General features: G+C 33.8%; 1 protein-coding gene across 1 annotated transcript in view; it reads right to left on the minus strand.

Moving 5' to 3' along the window:
- Window positions 1-26,763, minus strand: part of ZDHHC17 (zinc finger DHHC-type palmitoyltransferase 17) — a 155,709-nt gene continuing 128,946 nt past the window's right edge. Inside the window, exons 11-17 of the mRNA XM_037845771.1 lie at window positions 12,626-12,750; window positions 11,484-11,546; window positions 8,661-8,754; window positions 7,715-7,798; window positions 4,920-5,077; window positions 4,169-4,263; window positions 1-3,134 (exon numbers count right to left, since the gene is read on the minus strand). Of these exons, the coding sequence (XP_037701699.1) occupies window positions 2,996-3,134; window positions 4,169-4,263; window positions 4,920-5,077; window positions 7,715-7,798; window positions 8,661-8,754; window positions 11,484-11,546; window positions 12,626-12,750 (758 nt within the window). The 3' untranslated portion in view covers window positions 1-2,995. The remainder of the gene's footprint in view (window positions 3,135-4,168; window positions 4,264-4,919; window positions 5,078-7,714; window positions 7,799-8,660; window positions 8,755-11,483; window positions 11,547-12,625; window positions 12,751-26,763) is intronic.

The raw sequence follows: 26,763 nt of genomic DNA on the forward strand, positions 1-26,763 counted from the left end.
TCATTCCATCCCTGAGGGTCCTCTTTAACTCCATGCAATCCAAAATTCTTAAAAGAAAAATTTCTTCTCTGAAAGAAAGCATCAATTACACAAACACACAGCTGGAGATTTTTTGGAATACTACCATCACCTTTTATTTTGCCAATTTCTCCAGTCCCATATCACCTGACTCCTACGTGTCCAGGAGATAAATATATAGAATAATCTTTTCATATCATAGGCACCATTACCAGCCGTTTCATCAATTTCTTAAAGTGAATTGAGTGAAATCATTGCACAAGTACACACTTAAGAGTCAATATTTATTCTGATTAATATTTTACAAAATTTTGACAGATTTAATTCATTTAAGGATAGCTAATTTATTAAACACTTTACAGGTTTTTCTTTCCATAGAGTAACATGGTTAAGTAGTAAAATAATACTTGGCACAGTATAAATAACGAAAATATAAAATAAAAATATCCATAGCTTATGATTTAATGATGCTGTTTTATACCTATTAATATTTCAAATAAATTCCTGGGAACACCAAAAATATGAAGGGAAAAACTCCAAATAAGTAATTCATGTTCAGGGCTGAGATGAAGCTCCTATTTGCTAGTATCCAATTAAGCTGATGTGAACTCTTCCCAAATGGGTGACCTTCACATACAACTTTAGAACTGGGTTTAGTTGGTTCCTCACACAGGACCTACAAAATAATTAAAACAGACAGTACACTGCTGCATAGTTGGCTCCTGACCATCATTTATGAGTTATGGATTTCACTGGTACTGTGAGATGGTTAGTACTAAAGCACTGACATTGCTAATATTTTCTATGTAATTATACAATTATAATATAGTTTTTTTCTATTTAAATGACAGACATGTCTTTTGTACTGAAAAGAATATTGTACCATGAAGAAGGAACATGGTAACAACATTCTTACCCAAACTATGAGAAAACCACCATGGTGTTTGTTGGTAAAATGTATTTGATAAAAATTGCAACTGAGTCTTCATATGAAGTGGCTCAAAATACAAAAAAGTAAAAGAAAATTCTAGCATTTTATAAATAACTTCAAATTTAAAAATTATCTAAAATTTCCCCCAATTAGTAGTCAAAACTAGCAGAGACATTTGTAAAGTTAACCAATTTTTTACATTCTATGACAAAATGGCACAATGTTATTGCCACCCCCACACCCATCTCTTCCCTTTTCAAAAATAAAGTACATTTGCCAATTCTCTAATATTAAAACACTCACATACACTAAAGGTAATCTTTTTTGATGTGTGACTTATGGTCAAAGAAACTACTATATAAAAAATGGTGGTGGGAAATACTGAACATCAACTATATACATTTTCACTGCTCCTCTTACTAAGGCAAGGGGCGGATATACCACTAGATTGTATTAATACCTGTAATCTGCATTTTACAGGGAATACTAATTTTACCAAGCATCAGACATGCAGTGAAATTGTAAGGTATAATGCCTATTAACAGCAATATTGAACATCACTAGAAGCTCATTAGTTATCTCCCTTTTCTTTTTGGTTGGATAAAATGAGCAGCTTTAAATACACTAACACACAGAGACACCAAGAAAACTATTTGATAAATTATTTATATACAGATACACATTCTTTACACTGGTCTAGGATCTGTAATTTGTCGGACCACCCTTCCCCCACCCTTCCTCACCCTGTTCCCTCTCAAAGGTTTCCCACAGGTTGCTTGAACCACAGTTTGCCATAGCACTTAAAAGTCTTAATTTGTAAACAACAGTTATGAAAGCAGTGACTAAAGTTTACCATGAGGATATGGCAATGCTGCAACAAAAATTGATCAATGCATCACATTTAACAGGAAGAAAATGCTTCTTAAATTGTTTCAGACAGCATTTAAAAATTTCAAAACATACTGAATATTGGGCAAGTTTAATCTTTGGGAATGCATTCTACTTTGATAAGTCATTTTTTTAAAAACCAGAATTCACCATTAGCTTTTCTTTTATTCACATGTGCTATGTACAGGGACCATGCTCCATCTTAGCTAAACTCCATTATTTTGTCTATAATTTATTTTGCAGCTTGGAATTAAAAAAGAAAGGTACTTATCTCTATTACTGAGAATTCTGCATTAACCTATTTTTTTCTGCCTCTTGAAAATACTTCCTAACTTCTTTTAAAAACTGGGTTGTTTGCACATCAAATTAAATTCTAATTTATGCTTCACTGGGTAGTATTTGCTAGTACACATTCTATGAGGTGTATCATGCACTTAGTAGGGCTTTTAAGTTTGAACAAAATAACATGACTTACTATGCTCATGCAAGTGCTTTATTATCAGACCATAAAACCTCAAAGCAAGGTTACTACAATTTTGCTGAACTAAAAATATATCAGCATTGGAACAGCTGATAGAAATAACATATTGTTAGCACATTTTCTGTGAACATTATTTTCTCATGCCTTTGAAGACATGTTACCGTAGATCCCTAATAAAACCACATGATCTTCATCCTATTATTTACATGTACATTCTAAAATTTATATAATACTAGTCTGAATCAAATTAAGACAACTGTCCTGGAATTAGACGTAACATTATTAAATTGCATCATAAAATTTAGCCATATACCACACATTTAGTTTTAGCTAGAATTGAAAATTTCTCAACAATATACGTCTGTCAGCAGAATAAGTTCATTCTTTTTTCGTGAAAAGTATCATGAGAACAAAACCAAAAAGTGGAGTATGATGTGAATTCCCACATTAAGAACCATTAAAATACTTTATATTTCTTCTTCCCAGAAGTGGCAGTGTATTCTGTCCAAGTCTACTTTTGTTAATAAAAGTGTTGAAAAAAAGACTGTAAAATTCACTGTTAGCCCTACACATAGCATGCTATTGTTCAAAGGGTGTGGACTGGAGTGTGAGAGAGCACAAACAGACTTAATTTTCAGGCACCACTCAGCAATATGCTTCATAGGATAAAGATGGTGCTACACAAGCTGGTACCCAGATCCTGATATTTGGTCATATTCTATTGTATACTGCCTGGTCCAGTCCACGATAACAGGACGAAAGAGGCCACAGCATCGAAATTCAAAGAAGTCTATAATATTTCTTACACACCCATGGCTAAAACAAAACAAAACAAAACACCAAAAAAAAAAAAAGAGAGAGAGAAAAGTCAATTAATACAATGATTTAATAAATAGGTTCAATATAATTTTGGTGGTCAATATATTTTTTTCTACATTTCAAATCCCAGGTTACTTGCTAGAAAGACAACCAACTTCTAACTCTACAAAATATATATGCATTCATGTTTCTCTATAGCTCTGCCAACAGTGATTTTTCTTTTTCTCTTTTGCTAATTTAATGGATGACATAATTATATTTTTGAGTTATTCAAATTCACATTTCTTTCATTCCTACGCCATATGAATTTTTTGATAAAACCTTTCCTAGACTGGAGGCTCTTTCGCAAAGAGAAAAACTACCTCCAAAATAGAGAAAGAAAATGAAAGACAAAATAATCATAAACAGCATGAACTTGGCAGTAGACCTAAGAGTAACAATTTTAAAAAAGAAATGTCAAGGATAAGCTCAGGGAATTTTAAGACTTCAATACATTTTATGTAATTATGATACCTAAGAGGGAATTCTCAAAGCCATCAAATTAATGCTCTCATTATTGTTTCTATTTAAAGGTTTGCTTGCTTTCCAGAAGCATGCAGTAATTAATAGTACTTCAAAAGTTTGAGAGTATTGGGCAAGTAGCTAGAGTAAAACTCAAAGTTTTAAGTATTTCATATAATTAGGATAGTATTGTTTCTAACCATTAAACTGAATGCAAAATTTTTAAAGAAATTATTTACACACACACACACACAAAGTGATATCACAGATTTATATACAGTTAATGTGACAAATTCTGAAGTTATGGTAAACTGACCTACGCTACTTCTGGCAGAAATCTTAGAATTCAGTAGGATTGATAAGCTACTTTACATGCTGCTAAGAAAAAGGATATTACCTATTTCATATTCTATTGCCGTACCTAACGAAAATACTTCTCTTTGGTGTACTTACCAGACATTTAGTGAGTTTCGTGAATAAGGAAATTTATATGGCAAAAGAGAGTATTAATTTTGGAAATATATACATACTTGAATGGACTTTCAATAGATGTTGTTGTGACTTTAAAGTGCTTGTATCTTCTGGCATTCATTCTTTCATTGGTAGTAATACCTAAACATGATATCTAAGAGGTAAGAGAAAGTAAACCATTACTATCTGAATATTTAATGTAAACAAGAACTTGGATGAAGAGAAAAATGACAGTCTGCTGTTTAGTTTTCCATCAGGATATCATCAGGCTAGTTTACATGATGACATCATTTGAATTTGTGAAAAGTAGACAGTTAAGTGGGAAAAATATTTTAAAAAACAGGTTACTTGGCATTGTGCATATGGACAGATGGACACTATGTACACAGACAACCTCTCCATCAGTCTCTTGAGGAATGAGGTTTTTAAAATACCCCTAATTAAAAAAAAACAACTCTTGAATAAATATTGATTTTTGTGGATAAACAATACCATTAAAATGAAAATAAAATCAATGGCATCATCATTTTAAGCTTAGTCTTGCATCAAATTGAATGTATTTGAATCAGGAACAACAGAAATAAGTTCTGTCTTGAAAATGTACTGACAGTCAAAAGTTCATAATATGAGAAAAGGAAGGACAGGAAGGAGGGAAAAAGGGAGGTAGGAAGGAAAAGCAAATCCAAGAATGAAATTAATCCCTGAAAAGCAGGAGAGGTTCAAAAGAGAACAAATACATTATAACCTTTTAAGCAGAGTGAATTTTTATAAGGATATAGTTAGCACACTAAGTAATGCACTTGCACTTACCTGGTACATCTGACACATGAGTAATACAGCTACCCACATGAAATGAAAAACACTGTTCAGAAACATCCAAAACATCCAAGGTGAACACGTGGCAATCTGAGTAATATATGTCCAAAATCCATCCTTGGTGTAAGTGGTCTCACAGTGGAGTCCCCAATCTAAAACCAGAACAGAAATATTCATATCTACTCAGTAATCATCCAAGACACCACTTGGAAGATATGATCAAAGAGTCCAGATTTAACTGATGAATTTTAATAGCAAATATTTCTTAAACTCTTTAATAACTATGTTATACGCTAATGAAAAGATATATCAAAGACAGAAATGGAAAGGCAGCAGCCAATCCTTAAAATTTTACTGTATCTTACAACAAAATTTTTATTTGATTGTCATTACATAGGCACTATCTTAAAAGAACATTTTTTTTCTATAAACCCGAGATGATAAAGATAGGTGAGGGTTTGGTTTTGGATGGGGGTGGTAGAACATAACAGGATCACCCTGGTAAGGGGGACTTTTCTCATTTTAAAATCTCCTGCTCTTTAGAGCTGCTACAATAAAGGACTACTGTGGTAGGAATGTGTTGGGCCAGAAATTAGACCAAGATCTTTGACCAAATCTTCCTCCCTATGAATCTCTATTTGCGGAGGCAGCCTCCTTTTGTTCATTAAGGCAAGGTCAGAGATTATTCTTAACCTCTGTGGGGGTAGGAGGACTATGAAAGTAGCCTTCAAGATTTATTTTTACACCAGAATCTAATATATTTTATGCTGGTGCCACCAAGCTCTGAAGCACAGTAACTAATATGTTCATTTAAACTCTTTCCAAATTGTGTTCTCAATGCAATAACTCATCATTTATCAGGCCCAAGGGTAAAGGACAATTCTGACTGGGTTTTAAAACTACAACTTATGTGTGAGACCAAGGGAGGAGATGTTTATCTGATGCAGGATCTACATTTTCTGTAGCAAACTAGATAATTTAACTTATATGATCGGTTTGTTTGAACACCATAGATGCAGGAAGTGGTGAATGGAAAGTGGGATCTGTGAGTTTGTATGGGCTGGGATGAAATCCCAACACATCCCAGAGTGATATGGGCAGAGAGTGTAAGTGTATTTGTGGGGCCCTCTGACGAACTGGGGAGAAATGCGGAGTGTTGGACTTCCCTACCTGGGCTATTGCTGATTTTCTTGCAAACTCTGAGGACTGCCAATTTAGTGGGCTGAGCCCTCGATCTGGGGGGGCTTTCCCTTGTGAGGCTAGTTGCTGCAAGGGAGAGGCTAAGCCCACTTATAATTGTGCCTAGGAGTCCCCCGCAGAGAGCCTCTTCGTTGCTCAGATGTGCCCCACTCCACAAGCCCACTCAGCAGGTGGATTCACTACCCTCTCCCCTACGTGGGACATGATGCCCAGGGGTGTAAATCCCCCTGGCAACGTGGGAAATGACTCCTGGAGATGAGCCTGGACCCAGCACTGCAGGACTGAGAGGATCTTCTTGACCAAAAGGGGAAGAGAGAGGAAACAAAATAAGGTTCCAGTGGCTAAGAGATTTCAAATGGAGTCAAGAGATCACTTGGGAGGGTATTCTTATGCACTATATAGATTATCACCTTTTAGTCTTTAGTGTGTTGGAATGGCTAGAGGGAAATATCTGAAGCTGTCAAACTGCAAGCCAATGACCTTGATTCTTTAAAACGACTGTATAACTATGTAGACTGCATAATGACTGTGAAAACCTTGTGGTTCACACTCCCTTTATCCAGTGTATGAACAGAAGAGTGGAAAAACAGGGACCAAAATTAGATGAAGAATAGGGTGGGATGGAGGGGATGGAAAGATTTAGGTGTTCTTTTTTGCTTTTATTTTTATTTTGGAGTAAGGAAAAGGTTCAAAAATTGATTCTGGTGATGAACCCACAACTGTATGATGGTGCTGTGAACAACTGATTGTACACTGTGGATGACTGTAGAGTGTGTGAATATATCTCAATTAAACTGTATAAAAAAAGTAAATGAACAATGGGGGGAGGAGAGGATTGGGATGTTTCAGATGTTCTTTTTAATTTTAATTTTTTTCTATTATTTTATAATGAAAATTTTATTTTTTTATTTTTTTTCATTATTTTATAATGAAAATGTTTAATTTCATTGTGGTGATGAAAGCCCAACTACATGACACTACTGTGACCAACTGATTGTACACTTTGAATGATTGTATGTTATGTGATTATATCTCAATAACACTGCATTAAAAAAACCCATCATTTCCTCTAAGGTAGTAAACTCAAATGACCGAGTGAATAAAAACTTACCCTTAAAAATGGCAAATTCTAACACCTGTTAATATTCTCTATTAGGTAATTATATCTTACTTTTCGAAATATTTCAAGTTCTGTGCAACTTAATCTACAAATATATTTTCCCAACTGTTTGTTCAGAAAAAAGAACTAGCACAATCACATAATATATAAAAGATTAGAGTAAAATAAGTACAAAATGTGAAAATTGTTGGTATGTTTTCTCTAGAAGCGTTTCAAAGCCTATTAAACAAACATGTTTGTCAGAGGACAAGTATTCACTGATAATTCTGTTTGCTTATACTATATGCTAAACATAATTTATTTGATAGTTCTATACTATTTTTTTCTTTATGCTTCATTGCGATAAGGTGCCCCAAACCATAATTTTTAGTTAAAAGACTTGTCATTAACCTAATTCATTAAAAGGGTAAGAATACTCACTATGTAAACATTTATGTTTTAAGGAAGCAAAAAAACTAACTGTACTCACAAGAAATACAACCATAAATCATCCAGCAGATCATAAAAAGCAAGAAGAAAAGGTAGCCCATAAAGTATCTATGGTTGCCTGCACCTAAGGAACAACACAGAAGCAATTTTTTAGCTAAGAAAAAATAAATGGTAATACACCTTTTGGGGGTATGCCAGGAAAGGTGGGATAACAACTTGGGTACTAATCACATGCATTAATAATTTTAAAGAATTTTTTCTAGAAAATAAATGTTTTTAATAAAAGTCTTACAATAAGAATGCTTTAATTATATAAAAGGATGTGATGACTGCAGTGATGTCTATTCTGAATGCAAAAGGGTCCCAATGAACAAAATAAATCGTAACTCTGAAGCTTTAACTTTATTATTTGCTTTTTTAGGTTTAAAATCACCCTACTTTATTTTTACTTGTATAAACTCTATAATCCAATTTTCAAAGGCTTCTCCCCAACATGGTCACACAGTCTCTTTAATGTTTTCCTTCTGTGATCTCATACAATCCCCAAAGCCATCTCTCAGAACTCTAAATTCATCTCCTCAGACAGTACTATTCTTGAACACTGTAGTGTGCAGTTATTTTTCATTCTCTCTACGTCCATATACAACCTTTCAAATATTTTTATTGCCTTACTTCCTTCAGTTTAATTAAAACACATTAAAATGCCTCATTAATTTCACTGTTACTAAATTGTAAAAAGTATGAAAAATTAGGTACCAGAGAATTGCTGAGAAATGATACCAATCTTTTCTAGACATGATTTTACAACTCCCTTCCCCTCTCAAATGAGTTGCTGTTTCATCCATCAGAAGATAAATGGGGGGATGTGGGGTGTGGTAGGGTGCAGGAATGAACTTTCTATAATCTACTTAATATTGTTCTTCATTAGTTACCAAAAGTAACTTAAGTACTTTAAAACAATTTTAGAAATTACTAACATAACTTACCTACACAGTTACCCACCCACGGGCAATGATGATCAAATTTTGCTATACAGCGGTTGCACACACCACAATGTTTGGACCTCACTGGTTTCCGTATCTGTTAACAGGAAAGTAAAAGGATTATGAAAGGCACTGTACCCAAAAGAGAAAAGGGGAACATTTATTTTCTCAAAATACAATCATGAAAAAATAAACTACATTTCTTTGAACATGATTACACCAAAGTTTCCAAATGACTAAAACCAGATAAAAATCACTATTATTTTGTCTAATAAAACAGTCAACAGCAGAGACTAAAGGATAAGACTACTCCAACATATAAATTCTTCTTAAGATTAGCACTGAACCATCAATTTACAAAAATAACAATTGAAATACCAAAGACCAAGTTGCTGTTGTGATGAATGGTACTTTAATTTCTGAAAATTTCAAATTTCTACTCAGATTTCTGAAAAATAAAAACATATCACTATCCAGATGTCTAAATGAGGATTAACTACAATTAATGGTCATGATAGTAGCTGTTCTTTAATAAAATAAAACCCAGTACTTAGTAAAAGGAAGGTCAAGTTAGAAGTGAATAAATGAAGTTTTTAAAATTCTAAATTATTAATAAAACATAGATGTCTTCCCAAATTAACAAATCTAGAAAAAAAAAAAGAAAAAAGAAAAAAGCAGTAAGTGTACACATCTATTTCTCTTTAAGTGCCTCCTGAGACTTCAGATTAAGGCACATCGTTTTCCATGATGGAAGGCATGATCAAAGTGGAAGAACATGTTTAGCAACTATAGAGAGTCACTATTTCTTACAGAAAACATAAAATTCATTATTCAGCTCTGCACAGGCAAGAAAGGGTTTGTGTTTGTGATGTCTTACTATTTAAGTGTTTTGAAATGCTTTTCTTTTACATTACTCCAAATCAGCCAAGTGAATACAAGAACTCAATGGTGATTTTCAAACAACTGGTAGTCCCAATGCTGTGTATATGACAAGAGCTAGAATTATTAATCATATTGGAAACTAAATTTATAATATCCTTCACTGGTGCTTCAAAAAAAAGGACTGCCATTTTCTCATTAGTTTGCATAAGGTTACACACAACTTTGAGGTACCACGGAAAAGACACAAAAGGATTGTGCAGTTCCTACTATACCATTATAATTCTACTACAACGATCTGTTACTAAAGAAAAGGGTATGTTATTCTTAGCCACAGATATGAGACTAAATCTACTTAGGAGATAGCAGTAAGGGTATATCAAACAACTTCTACCCCCATCTCCAACTCTAAGCTGTATTTCTCTTTTGGACAATACTAGTCAACGAAATACAAATTAAAAGACAATCAGTTAAGAGAACTTAGATGCAGGCTTCTTGAACATACTCCTCAGTTCACTTACAGAGTAATACATTTTTAGGAAACTCAGCTCTACATGTGTTTTCTCAGACACCTGTTTATTTATCAAAGGGAAACATACTCATATAATGACAGATACACCTCTCAATTTAAACCATTTCATTATAGGATATTTACAACAGAGAATTATCTATTTAGAAGTACATTGTTTATAATAATATATAGTAAAACATTTATTCTATTAACAACAAAAATAGCCCTGTTCTTGCCACTGGTTATTTATTTTACAATGAAACTGCTCTCTGTATCGAGTGTCTTCATAAAAACTTTGCCATGTGGCAAGTACATCAGCATTGCATACTTGACTTTGAACAGCATAATTTTAAACATTCTAAATATTAAGAAAAGAGAGGAAGCTAATCTTGTAAATTACCCTTTGTGAAGCACAGAAGAACAAAAACCTTTTAAAAGAATGCCTGGAAATACAGGAGAATCTAGTCAGCACCCTAAAATTGTTACCAAAAGTAACGTAGTATACATTTTGAATCTTTTTGGCCAAAGAATATTAAATCAAACAACTTACAGAATTTGTAGAATTAGAGCTAAGTTTCAAAAACTCATTCCATAACCCTAAACCAAGTCAACTATTTTATTATTAATCAAATGTTAAGACATTTGGTCAGTTGCAACATACAACTTAATAGTATAAAAGAACATTTAGTTTAGTTTCAGGGATAATTTGGGGATATTTCAATTTCAGTGTAGAAAAAAAGAAACAGTTTAACCTTTGTAGCAGTCTATATGTTATTTACACATACCAATTACAAAAATTAAGCAGAAAATAATTAAAATATAAAATGGTATTATTCTATAGTAAGTTGATGCCTTTAGTAATAAAATAAACAATGCCAATATTACTATACCTGATTCCATAAAATAAATACTATTTATTCACATACACATACATATATGACCTGGTTAAAGATGGTGATTTTTATTATCAATAGTAAAATAGTGTTCAAAATTGCCCAAACTCTCTAATACAGACAAATAACTACTCAAATTGAACAAGTCTGGAGGACATGTTGTCTTAAAAGTTATCTAAAGATTTTCCCACTGTGACCTTTAAAATACAAGAATAAGTTTTCTTAAAATGTAATATATTACAGAACTGAAGCAAACTGATTTTAAATACTTCATTACTTAGCTTTTCATTTACTGAATTATATTTTAAGAGAGAAAAAGAGAACTGGAATGATTAAGAATGAATGGCACCTTTGAATAAGCACCTTAGAAAAGTCACTCTTTGACCGTCTTTCCTTTTTTCCCACAATCTAAACAAAAGGCACTTTGGGGGGAGGGTATGTATGAAAATATGCTCAATGAATAAAACTGATGTATCCTACAACCTCTATGCTATGCCACTGAAGGGGGAAGTGGGAGGGGAAAAATAAAGAAGAAAATACTACCAAACAGGTACTGCAGAATATACTGAGGTCCAGACTTCCTGTCTCTGCAAGTTCAACTATTGTCTGTGAATTGAAAAAAAATACATTTTATTCAAAACTGAACTTTTTTATCTGAGAATTCTCACCAACTATAGTGCCATCAATACAAATCAATAAACATGATGCTCATCTTCAATTTACCAATGTTATTTTAGTTCAAAACAAGAAACAAAATCATTTATTACTTTACTTCTGCTATTTTGTTACAGTATGGATAAAGGAATTCTATTTCTTGGCTATACGAAAAGGTAACCCAAACTTAGTTATGGGAATATCCCCCTTAGAATAAAACTATGTTAACCACCCTAAGAAATGGCCTGTATAGCTTTTGATGAAGACATAAAAAAATATCCAAATCCAATCAAGAACCAAATCATGAGATCTGGATTATGACTAAGAAAACCTAGCAAATGAATTAGCAGTTTTGTCTGAAGAGTATCATAAAATAAGGAAAGCAATCTCTATGCAGCCTAGATAAAGGGGCATTACATCATAAGAATTTTCCAATGTGGATAAGAATAATTCAGTAGGATTTGTTTTCTTTTCAAAGACTGGATAAAACTGCTCTCAAGAAAATGTAACTGATAATTACTGGTATTAACTGACAATCTAGTCCAATTCTCTATTCGCATGATATCTTTAGATTACATATTTGGTTTCCTAAGTAACTGGGTTATAGAAACGGGGTTCCTTGAATCACATACACAAATGTTTTAATTATTAGAAATGTGTATCTGCACACATTTGTATCAACAAATTCACTGACTTTCTGGTTTATACAGTCATTCAACAAACATTTAATGAATGCACATAATTTGGTCAGGGGGCAGGTAAGAGGGATGATGAAGATACTCTATTTGCACCTCAAAGCAACCACCAGCGGCCTTAAAAGGGAGCAAAACATGACATTCTTACATAAAATGTCATGAAATATAAGGACATGCATCCCAAGAGCATCAAGGGTGAGCATCAAATAAAATACATATAATGACAGTTCAGCTTGAAATTTCTTTATATTCTAAAAGACAGTTTCTTCCTTTTAACTCTAAGTTTTGTCACAAATTTTGCTGTTAAACACGTGCAATTAGATTATATCTTGCTACCTTTTTCTTTTGTTCTTCTGTAGCTTTAATAATCCCTGGATCTGACTTCCAAGATTTTCCAAAATTGTAGAAAAGTGCAACACTATTGGCAAGGAATGGAAGATGAATAAATAAAAAGTTGAGATGTGCCTAAAGTTAAGGAATCTAAAAAAGCACAAGTGCTAACACCTACTAATCAAAAAAGTACAAGCTAATTTTTTTCATCAAAAAGATAGTTTTCTATTATGTTCATAATTAAATGTGAAAAGTAAAAACATTACTTCTTTATAAACTTTAAATCATGTAGGCTTATTTAACATTTTTTAAAAGCAAGTGAGTACATTAAAAATTCATTAAACAGATTGTTTTAAATGATCAATATTTCTTCTGACAAAAACAAAGGGAGTATTCATGTTGAAAGTTATCAACATATACTTTATCTACATGCATTACAGTCTTTACATACCTATCAAACACTTCAGATTTCATATCCACATATTTAAAAGATTGCTTTTAACTACAGGATATTCAAAAAAGAAAAAATTCTTCCCTTTGCCTTTTTTGAATATGGGTCAAGATGACTTTGATTATAGAAAAGATATCTATAAACTTGCTTAAAGTAGACAGCTTCTATGTTCACATTTCCCTATATAATGAAAATGTAAGAAATGTCCCAAGCATTTATAAATATATGAGAAGAATCAAAAACATATTTTAAAGAACAGTAAGAAAAAATAAAGTAATAAAGTAATATTGCTAAAGCAATACATTTTTGAGACACAATACATCTGGTATAATTACTATTTTCAGTATTTTGTGTGGGTACAAGAACCATACAAGGATTTTGATAAGGGGTAGTACCTTTACTTACTTTAACAGTTTCAAAAGCTGCTAACATTTAAATAAATAAGTCATGTTCTATTAAGCTGGAGGAAATTTGCAGGGGGCCAGTACCAAACTGTAACATTAATGAGACATTATCCTGGTACGAAAATAGGAGAGAAAATTCTTCAAGAATAAATATTCTATAGTATCACAGAGAAACATGAAAATCTGTTTAAATTTGCCCAGGTTAATCATGAACAAAATGAAAAATGAGAAGAAATGACAGCAACTATAAAAATCAAAGCAGATAAAGGTACATAGCATTCACAAGACAAAGATCCCAGTCTGGAAAAAAACAAAACTTAAGAACAAAGCCAAATTCCATGATAGTGTTTGATAATTAAATTAAAATATGAATCCAATAAAAGTGATAACAGATGAGACGATAAAACAATCATAATAGATGAAAAGGGTGATTCTGGAGCTGAAAACAATCATAACAGAAGAAAAGGGTGATTCTGGAGCTGAAAGAACATACTGAGAACAAACAAACCATTTCAGGACAGCTGAGTTTAAAAAATACAAGATGCACAATATACAGTGCTTAAAATGGAATTAATGGCATAGAAAAATACATTAAGCTAATTCTAGTAAATGCAGAGGAAAAAGATAAAATAATAATTAGAGATAAGAGTATGAATATTGATGACAGCCAAAGATAATTCAACATAAGGATGTTTTGAATCACTTAAGTGGCAAATACAACAAATGCAAGAGAAAAAGTATTCAGAGACAAAATTACAGAAAAATGTTTCAAAAATGAAGGAAAACCTTCATTTATGTATATGGCAACTACAATATACAAATTAACCCTCATTTTGTATACTGCATTTGAAAAGACATAACACTTAATAAGATAATCTGAACCAGAATGATTAACATCCTCTGAGAACTACATGTTGTTTCTCACCTTCAGTGGTAAACAGTATCTTCTTGACTAAAATTAAAAAAAAATCTTTTACAATGTGTTGCTGAGCTGTTAGTAGAGAAAGAAAAACCTTTAGAGACCAGATGTGATGACAAAGCACAAACCTAGAAATAAACTGGTTCAAAAATTTAGTGTTCACCTTTGGGTATTTGCTTATCCTGATATGCTGTTTACACGAGACATTTCTAAAATTTAAGGTCATAAAAGCAAATACTAATTAAAACAAAATGTTCATTATTAATGCTTTTTGCCTTGAGTCACTACATAGTAAAACAAGGCTGAATTCATTAGAAAGAAAATAAGTCTAAACCTATAAGCACTTTGTAACTTCAATATATGTAAAGCAAAAACTGACTCGGCGACAAAGGAAAACTGACAAACACACCAACACAGTGGAAGATTTTAACACAATTTTCTCAATAAATGATAGATTAAGCAGATAAGAAATCAGTAAAGAAATGATTTTTAGCAACCCAATAATTACGACACTTGATCTTATTTACAGAATGGTGTACTCGACAAGTGGAAAATACATGGTCATGTACTCAGCCAGAAAGAAAATCTCAACAAGATAAAAATAAAAAGGGTTTTCAAACAGAATACATGCTCTGATCACAGCAAAATTAAGTTGGAAATCAATAACAAAAAGAAAAATGAAAAATCCCTTACGTTTGAACATTTAAAAATAAACTACTAAACAACATGGGTCGAAACAAAATCATAAGAGAATTTAAAAAATACTTAGAAATAGTGAAAACATTAATATCAAAGCCTATGGAATGTACCTAAGTACTTAAAAGTGTCACTTTTTAACCTTAAATTTTTCTATCAGAAAAAATGAGAGGCTGAAAAATTAATGGACTGATTAAGGAAGTTTAAAAAAAAACAAACAAGGAGACAAAAGGAAATAAATAGCAGAAAGACTTACATATCAAAAAGAAGTCAATTCTTTCTAAATTGCACTCAGAATAACTTTTCATGGAATTTAGCTGATTTGAAAAAATTTACATGGAATAGCAAACAGTCAAAAAGATATAAGACATTACTAACAAAAAACAAAGTTGGGAGACTAGGCTTACCAGAATTATGACTTAAGAATAAAGCTATAATAAGATAACAGTACTGGCACAGGCAACCTTGATAAATTTCAAAGTTATCAAAGTTGATACCGCAGCTGAGTGACAAGATTCACTGAGAAATGGGTTCTCTATATGGGGAAAAGAAAGATACTCATCCCTCCTTTCACAACATTATACATTATTAGTCAAATACACATGAATTAAGGACTTAAGAGTATCTTTAATGACCTCAAGAAGCTCTTGCACATATGCATGAAAAGAAAAGATACACATGAATATGTACAGCAATATTGTCAGAATTCACAGTGGGTGATGATTGCATACCTGAATAAAGAGGTTGAAAGCACCGAGCTTATCAGAAGAATACTGGAAAAGACACACAGAAAACTAGAGAGATCCTAAGAGTAAACCATAGGGAATGGTGAGAATAATGCTACACTCTCTTCATTTTTATATAAGTGATCACTCTAGGTTCTGTAGGTTCTTCACATTTACTTTGGGTTTGGGAAGCTTAGTTTAGCTTTAAAAACTTACTGAAAAATAATTTATTTCTGGATATAAAATTTCTAATAACTTGTCACCAATATTCCAAAAGTGGTGCCAACACAATAAGCAGTTCACTGTACTGGCTATGACTGTAAATTTGAGTTACCTAATTATTATAAAAGAAGCATGGTCAATTCGCAAACTTTCAATATAAATAAAAGGACAAGAAACAAAATAATATCACTCATGGGTCCAAAACGCAGAGCCAAAAACCACTGCTAAAATTAGACATGCTCACTTCCAGTTCTTTTCCTTTGTATTAAAGTTAGAATCACTCTGTACAGGTCTTTAATATTTTTTACTAGTTACATAATTCCTAAATGAAAGTTTCATACCTCTTGTTAGATTTATTTGAAGAATCTTAATTTTTTCCATTGTGAATGTTAACTTATAAATTAAAATCTGTTTGTGGCTGATATACAGAAATGCTGTTGACTTTTATATTGACCACTTATAGCAACCTTGCTAAGTTCTCTTATTATTACTTCTAATAATTTGCCTGGGACTTTCTGGATTTATGATATGGATAATATGTGAATAAAAATGGATTTTGTTTTTCTTTCTACTCTTTATGTCATGTAATTCCTTTACTGATCTTATTGCACCAGCTAGGATCTCAGTACCCTGTGTAATAGAAGTAGATGAACACCCTTATTTTGCCCGATTTTACAGAGAATACGTATAGTATTCTACTACAGATTAACCTGGATTTTTATTAAAAACCCTCCTCCATTTTTTGTTTACTTTTTGGATTGTATATGGATTTTTTCCCTTTACTCTCTCAATATTAAATAATATACTAATGTTTCTAATGTCAAATCACTTACACATGCTAGGAGTAAACAAACGGGCAATATGGTTCATCTTTTCATTTACACTCAGACTCATTAATTTTTAGTTTCACATCCATATTTGTAAATAAGGTTGCCTTATAAGTTTTCTTTTTTGTATTGACCTTGTCATGTTTTGGTATCAAAGTAATATCAGTTTCATAAAATGAATGAAGAATTGTTTCCCTGTTTATGTTCTCTGAAGGGTTTTGGTTAGATTGAAATTATTGATTTCTTGAACATTTACAAGACTTGTAAAACCATGTTGGCCTGGAGCTTACTTTACATGAAGATTTTTTTCTTTTACTACTAGCCAATCTTTATTATCCAGATTACTTTTATAATATATGTTAAAAATTTTTATAATATATATTGTTATTCAGGTCAACTGTGTACTTAAAATCTAGGAATTTGTCTATTTCTTTTGTTTTCAAATGAATTGATGTTATCTGATTTTTAATCTTAGATGCTGTGTCCCCTCTGTCATTCCTAGTATTACATACTAGGGATTTCTATTTTTAAAATTAATCTATTTTATTAGATTTTCAAGAATACAACTTTAATTTTTATTAATCCTTTCTATTTATTTTCCCTTTCAACAGCAATAATTTTAACAATAAAAATAAATACCTTATATTGTGAACCTTTGCTGTCTAATATCCTTGGTACTTCTAATATAACTTACTCTGTGTTCCTTTCTGCTTCCTTCCTATAGGTTTCTTAAGCTCTTCTCCTGACCTCAGAAGTTTAACATGGAAAAAAAGAAGTTCTAAAATCACAGTGAGCTTAGAAAAACAGTTCTTTTACAATGTAAGAGAAGTGTAAGGTTTCTCTTTGTATAATTAGAATTTAAGGTTTTTATGATTCCAAGAATATCATACAGTTACACAAAATCAGTTAAAAAAATAAACTACAAACTATATTTTAAAATCTATTTCAATAAAATTTAATTAGATTCAAGAAGTCACAAATAATAAACACTTATTTAACACTTTTTACATGTCAGGTATGTCCTAAACTATATATATATTCATCTTCTAAAGAACTCTGTGACACAGTACTATTATAATCCCTCCTTTACAGACAAGTAAGTATAACAGTTGGTATTCCCATTCTAAAATTTTTATTTGAAAAATAGTATAATTTACTCACTGAATTAAAAGTGAATTATACATCAACCTATGTTAAGGGTAGGATTATTCAAATAGGACAAACAGATTTGATAGTTCTGGTCTTTTCCTTCAATATCTACCTCTCATATTCTCAATTCCCCAACTTTGGAGAACTTGCATGTCTATTTTGAACTCTCTCCAGATAGAGAAAAGGAAAGAAGGGAAAATTTAACTTATACAAAATAATGGTTTCTGGCATAAAGTTTTCATCATTTGATAATTTAATAATTTTCCTACTTTTCTGCACTTAAATGAATAACTCAGACTTAGATTGTACAGGGACAATCTAAAATTATTTTGAGATGTGAATCTGACCATTTTTTTTCCTTGAACATAAAATTTAATGTCCAATTTAGGAAACAAAGTTAGGAAATACGTCTGGAATAGTAAAGTCATTTCAGAGGTCAGTACTTTTTACAAATTTAAAATAGATGAGGTAATGAAAACAAGCAGTCTGTTTTACATTCTAAATGTTCCAGTAAGACAAGTCTATTGCTTAATAAATCCCTGAGGAACAAAGTTAATGTCAAAGTATAATACAAGAACAGAAAGAGCTAGTGAAAACTGCCACATGGAAAAATTTCAATAGAAACACTAGGAAAGTATAAAGCAGTTCTACCACTTTCTGAAAGTAATCACATAAGAACATAAAAAGTTACAACTGTAGCTACAATTATGCATCTATATCTCACAATAAGATAGGTACATTGTTTTTCAACTAATCTAAAAGGTAATTTAACAAAAAGAACACAATATTATAAATGTGTAAGATTATCAAGTGAAACCAGGCATGAATTAAAATTGTTTGGAAGAGTTACAAGTAACCAAAAACTGCATACCATGTAAAACACATATACTTTTCATAGTACTGTTTGGAAAAAACAATTGATATTTTTGACACATGCATCTATGAAAATAAATCAGACTAAATGATGAACTTCTTCTATGTAAAAAGAAAATTTGACATTGGACTTCTTTCAGACACACACAGGCAAACACATTTACAATTTCAAATTATTATAATTATTTTATTACAGAATGTGCCGGTTTGAATGTATTATGTCCCCCAAAACGCCATTATCTTTGATGCAATCTTGTGCAGGCAGACGTATTACTGTTGATTAGACTGCAATTCTTTGAGTGTTTCCATGGAGATGCGACCCACCCAACTGTGGGAGATCACTCTGATTGGACAGTTTCCATGGAGGTGTGGCTCCACCCATTCAGCATGGGCCTTGATTAGTTTATTAGAGCATTATATAAGCTCAGACAGAAGGAGCAAGCTTGCTACAGCCAAGAGGCGGACACTTTGAAGAATGCACAGAAGCTGAGAGAGTAGCTGCAGATGAGAGAGTTTGAAGACAGCTGCTGAAAGTAGATTCTTGCTCCGGAGACGCTAAGAGAGGACAAACACCCCAAGAGCAACTAAGAGTGGTATTTTTGAGGAACTGCAGCCTAGAGAGGAACATCCTGGAGGAAAGCCATTTTGAAACCAGAACTATGGAGCAGACGCCAGCCACATGCCTTCCCAGCTAAACAGAGATTTTCTGGATGCCACTGGCCATCCTCCAGTAAAGGTACCCAATTATTGAAGCATTACCTTGGACACTTTATGGCCTTAAGACTGTAACTGTGTAACCAAATAAACCCCCTTTTATAAAAGCCGATCAATTTCTGGTGTTTGGCAAAAAGGCAGCATTAGCAAACTAGAACAGAGAAGTTGTGGGTTTATAGAACAATCATGCACAAAATACAAGATTCCCATATACCACCTTATTACTAACACCTTGCACTGGTGTGGTACATTTGTTACAAATGATGGAAGCACATTTTAAAAACTGTACCAATAACCATACTCCACAGCTTAACTTAGGATTCAATACCTCTGTTGTGCTGTTTCATGGATGTTTTAAAAATTTTATTGTAGTAACATCTATACAATCTAAAATTCCCCCTAAACCACATTCAAATATATAATTCAGTGCTGCTAATTATGGTCATAATGTTGTACTATTATTATCACCATTCACTACCAAAACCTTTCCATCATCCGAAATAGAAACTGTACAATTTAAGCTTTAACACCCTATTCCCTACCCCCACCCTGTCTCCTGTTAACCTATATTCTAGATTCCTTCTCTATTAGATTTCTTACTTTAATTATATTAAATCAGTGAGATCATAAAATATTTATCCTTTTGTGTTTGGCTTATTTCATTCAACATGATGTCTTATTAGTTCATTATGTTGTCACATGATTCAGAAACTTCATCCCTTTTTATGGCTGAATAATATTCCATTGTGTGTACATACCTCATTTTGTTTATCCATTTATAAGCTGATGGACACTTGGGCTGCTACCATCTTTTGGCAATGTGAATAATGCCACAGTGAACATCAGTGAGAGAATATCTAATAAAGTCTCTGGTCTCAATTCTCTGGGGTATAAACATAGTAGTGGGATTGCTGGGTCACATGGCATTCTAAACTTAACTTTCTGAGGAAGTGCCAAAATGTCTTCTTTAGAGGCTGAACCACTTTATATTCCCACCAGCAATGAATAAATGCTCCTATTTCTCCACATCTGCTCAAACACTTGTAATTTTCCGTTTTTGTATTAGTTGCTGGTCTAGTGGGTATGAAATGGTTATCTCCTGGTTTTGATTTGTATTTCCCTAACAGCTTTAATACTGAGCATTTTTTCATGTACTTTGTGGCTGTTGGTGTATCTTCCTCAGAGAAATGTCTATTCAAGTCTTTTGCCCATTTTTTTAATAAGTAGTTTTAGGGAGATATATTCACACACCATACAATCCATCTAAGGTATACCATCAGTGGTTCACAGTATCATAACATAGTTGTGTATTCATTACCACAATCAATTTCAGAACATTTTCAATACTCAAAAAACCAACCAACCAAACAAAAAAGCTCATACCCCTATCCAGCCCATTACTGACCCTCAGCATTGGTATGGTGCATTTGTTACTGCTGATGGATGAATATTAAAATATTACTTTTAGTTATAGTCCATAGTTGGTATTAGATGCATTTTATCCCATATACCCTTCTATTATCACCTCCTTGTATTGGTGACTTACATTTGTTCTAATTCATGAAAAAACATTTTGATATTTGTACTCTTAATCACAATCATCATTCACCACAGGATACACTGTTATACAGTCCCGTTTTATCCTCTAGCTTTCCTTCTAGTGACATACAGGACTCAAAACCTCCTCCTTCAACACAGTCACACACATAACTCAGTGCTGTTAACTGCACTCACTTATATAATGTGCTACCATCACCTCTATTCATTTCCAAACTCTAATTCAACCTAGTTAAACATTCTGTAAACATTAAACATTTGTTCCCTCTTCTCTATCCTCATTCTATCTCTTGGTAACCTATATTCCGATTTTAACTCTACGAGTTTACTTATTATAATTAGTTCATATTAGTGAGTTCATACAATATTTCTTTTTGTGTCTGACTTATTTCACTCAATATTTTGTCCTCAAGATTCACCCATGTTGTCGAATCAGGAATTCATTCATTCTCACTACTGAATAAAATTCCATCATATGTATATACCACATTTTGTTTATCCATTCATCGGATGATGGTCACCTGGGGTGTTTCTATCTTTTGGCAATTTTGGATAATGCCGCTATGAACATTGGTGTGCAAATGTCTGTTTGCATCCCTCCATCCAGTTCTTCTGGGTATATACCTAGTAGCAGGATTGCTGGGTCATAAGGCAACCCTATACTTAGCTTCCTGAGAACTACCAAACTGTCTTCTACAGCAGCTGTACCATTTTACATTCCCACCAACAGTGAATAAGTGCTCCTATTTCTCTACATCCTCTTCAACACTTACATTTTCCTGTTTTTGGTCATTCTAGTAGGTGTGAAATGATATTCCATTGTGGTTTTGATTTGCATTTCCCTGATTTGTAGTGATGTTGAGTAACTTTTGGAGTGCTTTTTAGTCATCTGTATTTCCTCTTTGGAAATATGTCCAGCCGAGTCTTTTGCCCATTTTTAAATGGGTTGTTTGTCTTTTTATTGTTGAGTTGTAGCATTTCTTTACATATTGCAGATATCAAATCTTTATCAGATATGGTTTCCAAATATTTCTCCAATTGAGTAGGCTTTTTTTTTTTCACCTTCTTGACAAAATCCTTTGAAGCATGAGTATTCAATTTGAGGAGATCCCATTTGTCTGTATTTTCTTTTGTTGCTCATGCTTTGGGTGTAAAGTCTAAGAAACCACTTCCTACTACAAGATCTTGATGCTTCCCTATATTTTCTTCTAGGAGTTTTATGGTCCTAGCTCTTATGTCTTTAACTCTTTGATCCATTTTGAGTTAAATTTCATATAAGCTGTGAGATAGGGGCTCTCTTTCATTCTTTTGGATATGGATATTCAGTGCTCCAAACATCATTTGCTGCTCTGTCCCAGTCGAGTGGACTTGGCAGCCTTGTTGAAAACTGACCAACCATAAATGCGCAAGTCTATTTCTGAACTCTCAATTCAGTTCCATTGATCACTATGTCTATCTTTAGGCCAGTATCATGCTGTTCGGACAACTGTAGCTTTGTAATATTTTTGCCCATTTTAAAATTGGGAAGTGACATCATCAACATGGCAATGTAAACAGTGACTGAAAACTTCTCTCCAGAGATTCAATGGAAAAAAAGGACAATTCAGAATTGTTTGAAACTCTGGAGGAGGACATAGACTGGAGAAGGACCCTGCAAATGCCAAACTGAAGAGAAGAAATATCAGAAATGGGAATATCTTCATATAGATTGTGGCGGTGAACGCACAACTATGTGATTACACTGAGAACCACTGACTGTCTACTTAGGAGGGAATATATGGTGCATGAATGAAACTGTTTAAAAAATAAACAGAGGGATACAAGTGCTGGAGAAAATGTGGAGACAGGGATGTACCTATTCACTCTTTGCTGGGAAGTAGAATGGTGTAGCCCATCTGGAGGGCAATGTGGTGGTTCCAGAGGAAGTTGAGTATGGGGTTGCCGGATGGGTATATACTTGGAAGAACTGAGAGCAGGGACACAAATGGACATTTGCACAGTGGGGTTTATGGGGGCTGTATCCACGATTCACAATATATGGAGGTGGCCTAAGGGTACACTGACTGATGAACAGAATGGCAAACTGTGTTGTATATATACAACAGAATACTGAGTGGCTAAAAGAAGGAATAAAGTTGTGAGGTATGCAACTAGGTGAACGGACCTTGAGGACAGTCTGTTAAGTCAAGTAAACCAGAAATGAAAAGACAAACATTATAATGCCTAACTATAATGTGCAAACCCTCAGAACTGAATCTGAGAGCATAGGTGATTATGGGGAGGCTCATGGTAAAGGATCCTAGATTGCAAGCTCTTACAGCAGTTGCATCTATTCCTGAGTTGTAATGGCTATTTCTAAATTCTGAGATGCTGAGCTCTTTGTGTATAACCTGGTCGGTCCCTGAAACTTTGGATATATGTGTGACACCTGAGACTCAGAGCCAGAGTTTCACAGCTATGAATGTCTGCATTACCCCATAGAGCAAATGTTAAAGAGGCTGAAAAAGACAAAAGATTTCAACTGGAGATATGTATGAAATGGACTTGGTTAGGACTAAGGTGAATCAGACTAAAGGGTAAAGGATGATATTGATGGTGTTTTAAAACTTCAACTTCTGTGTGATGAAAGGAAGAGAAGCTTATTCTGTGCAAATTCTATATTTTCTGTAGCACACTAAACAATTTAACTTGCATGGTCAGTTTATTCAAACACCATAATTACACTGAACTTTGAACAGGGAGTGAGATCTGGTTGGTTTGTACAGGTTACTGTGAAGTCCTGATACATCCTAGAGTAAATCAGGTAGAGAACAAAAATGTATTATTTGGAAAGCCCCCTTGAGGGAGTGGGGGAAAATGTGGAAATAATAAACCCCACCTGGGGAATTACTGATATTCTCAGAAGCATTGGACTACCAATTTAGAAGACCGAGCCCTCAATCTTGAGGCTTGCCCTTATGAAGCTTGTTACTACAAAAGAGAGACTAAACCTACTTGTAACTGTGCCTAAGAGTCACCCACAGAGAACCTCTTTTGTTGTTCAGATGTGGCCTCTCTCTCTAAGCCAACTCTGAAGGCAAACTCACTGCTTTCCCCCTGTGCGGGACATGATTCAAGAGGTGTAAATATCGCTGGCAATGTGGGATATAACTCCCAGGGATGAGCCTGGACCTGGCACTCTGGGACTGAGAAAGCCTTCTTGACCAAAAGGGGAAAGAGAAATGAAACAAAATAAAGTTTCAGTGGCTGAGATATCTCAAATAGAGTCAAAAGGTCATTCTGCAAGTTATTCTTATGCGTTATATACATATCCCTTTGTAGTTTTTAGTGTATTGGAATAGCTAGAAGGAAATACATGAAACTGTTGAACTGCATCCCAGTAGCCTTGATTCTTGAAGACAACTGTGTAACTATACAGCTTATACAGTGTGACCATGTAATTGTGAAAACCTTGTGGCTCACACTCCCTTTATCCAGCAAACGGACAGATGAAAGAAAAATGAGGACAAAACTAAATGAGTAATGGTGGAATGAGGGGAATGGGATGTTTCAGATGTTTTTGTTTTTTTTTTTACTTTAGTTATTATTTATAACTTTTTATTATTTTTATTTTTTTTGGAGAAATGAAGATGTTCAAACATTGCGGTGATGAATGCACAACTCTATGGTGATATTGTGAACAAGTGATTGTACACTTTGGATGACTATATGGCGTGTGAATACATATCAATAAAAACTGAAAAAAATTGGGTTGTCTGTTGTTGAGCTGAATGGTTTCTTCATAATTCTGGATATTAAACACTTACTTTAATGATAAAGGCCTCTGAAATGCAAACGTTTTCAGTTTGATGAGGTCCTGTTTATTTTTTCTTGTTACTTGTGCTTTGTGTGTAAAGTCTAAGAAACCACTGCCTTACACAAGGTCCTGAAGATGCCTCCCCACAATTTCTTCTAGGAGTTTAATAGATGTGGCTCTTATATTTAGGTGTTTGATCCATTTTGAGTTGATTTTTGTATATGGTGTGAGGTAGGGGTTCACGTTCATTCTTTTGTAAATGGAGATCCAGTTTTCCCAGCACCATTTGTTGAAGAGATTACTCTTTCCCAATTGAGTCATCTTTGCCCTGTGTCAAAAATCAGTTGGCCATAAATGTGAGGATTGATTTCTGAACTCTCAATTCTATTCCATTGGTCTATATGTCTATCCTTGTGTCAGTATCAGGATGGTTTGATTACTGTGGCTTTATAGTAAGTTTTCAGATTAGGAAGTGTGGGTCCTCCAACTCTGTTCTTTTTCAAGATGCTTTGGCTATTTGGGCCCCTTACTCTTCCATTTAAATTTGATGATTGGCTTTTCCAATTCTGCAATGAAGGTTGTTGGATTTTGGATTGGGATTGCTTTGAATTTATAAATTGCTTTGGGTTGAATTGGCACTTTAACAATATCTAGTATTCCAATCCATGAACATGGAATGCCCTATTTATTTAGGTCTTCTCTGGTTTCTTTTTAGCAACGTTTTGTTTCTATGTATCAGTCCTTTATATTGTTAGATTTATTCCTAGATATTTCTTTTAGTTGTTATCGTAAATAGAATCCTTTTCTTGATTTCTTCTTCTAATTGTTTATTACAGTGTATAGAAAGGCCATGATTTCTCATTTCTTGTTTATCTTGTATACTTTTGTTGTACACTGTACATATCAATATTTTAAAATGTTTACTCTGGGATTTATTCCCAGAGGTCTGTTTCTTGAATTCGTAACAAACTGATGATACGACAAGAGATTTTCTTGACTGTCAGTCCTCCCTGTCTTTCCCAAGCCTGTTTATTATCCTAAATTTGTGCTTGCTTAGGAGTTCTCCTGTTAATAGGAGTTTGAATGCCCCCTCTACTTCTCAAGAGACAGATCTTCGCTCTCTCCCAAGTGTTCCACTGCTAGCCTTAAAGCATAAGTGTTTGCCCAGGCCATCCATCTCAATTGTTGACACTGCTTTAGTTGTCTCATGCTGCTCGTACCTGGAGGGCAAATTCTGGGGGTGGGTGGAGGGGGTGGGGATGGCACACCAGAAAGGAGTTTCCCATGTCAGTCTTTCTCAGTTCTAATAAGGTCAGGGACCACAAAGGGAAACAGCAGCAAACTGCCCTGGGGAGAGGATAAGGGTGGGGCCGGGAAGGGCACCAGAAGCTTCTTCTAAGGCTCCCCAAGCTGTGCTTCCTTAACCTTCCCAGCAAATGCAGCCCTTCAACTCTTCTGCAGCCCTGAAGAAGCATACCATTTTCACATTTCCTCTACCACTTTTGTCCACAGCAGGGTGGAACATGGTTGTCTTCAGAGTCAGGCTCTCAGCAGTCAGTAGTAGCTAATCAAAAGCCATCATCAGCAATCAGCCCATGCCCACTCCGGATCTTGGGGAAGTGGATTTTTATGTCCCCTTCTGGCACCAGCAAGCTAACCCAGGTGTCAGGCCCCACTGCTGCCTGTCTCGAGAATGGGGGCTGGGAGGCGGTAACCACTGCCCAGAGAGTAATTTACTGATATTTACAGTATTACCAGGCTCTTCCTTCCCTGGATGCTGTATAATGTATAATGTTTTACTGGACTCTGGA

Source organism: Choloepus didactylus, chromosome 8, assembly GCF_015220235.1.
Source record: "Choloepus didactylus isolate mChoDid1 chromosome 8, mChoDid1.pri, whole genome shotgun sequence".
Classification (NCBI taxonomy): domain Eukaryota; kingdom Metazoa; phylum Chordata; class Mammalia; order Pilosa; family Megalonychidae; genus Choloepus; species Choloepus didactylus.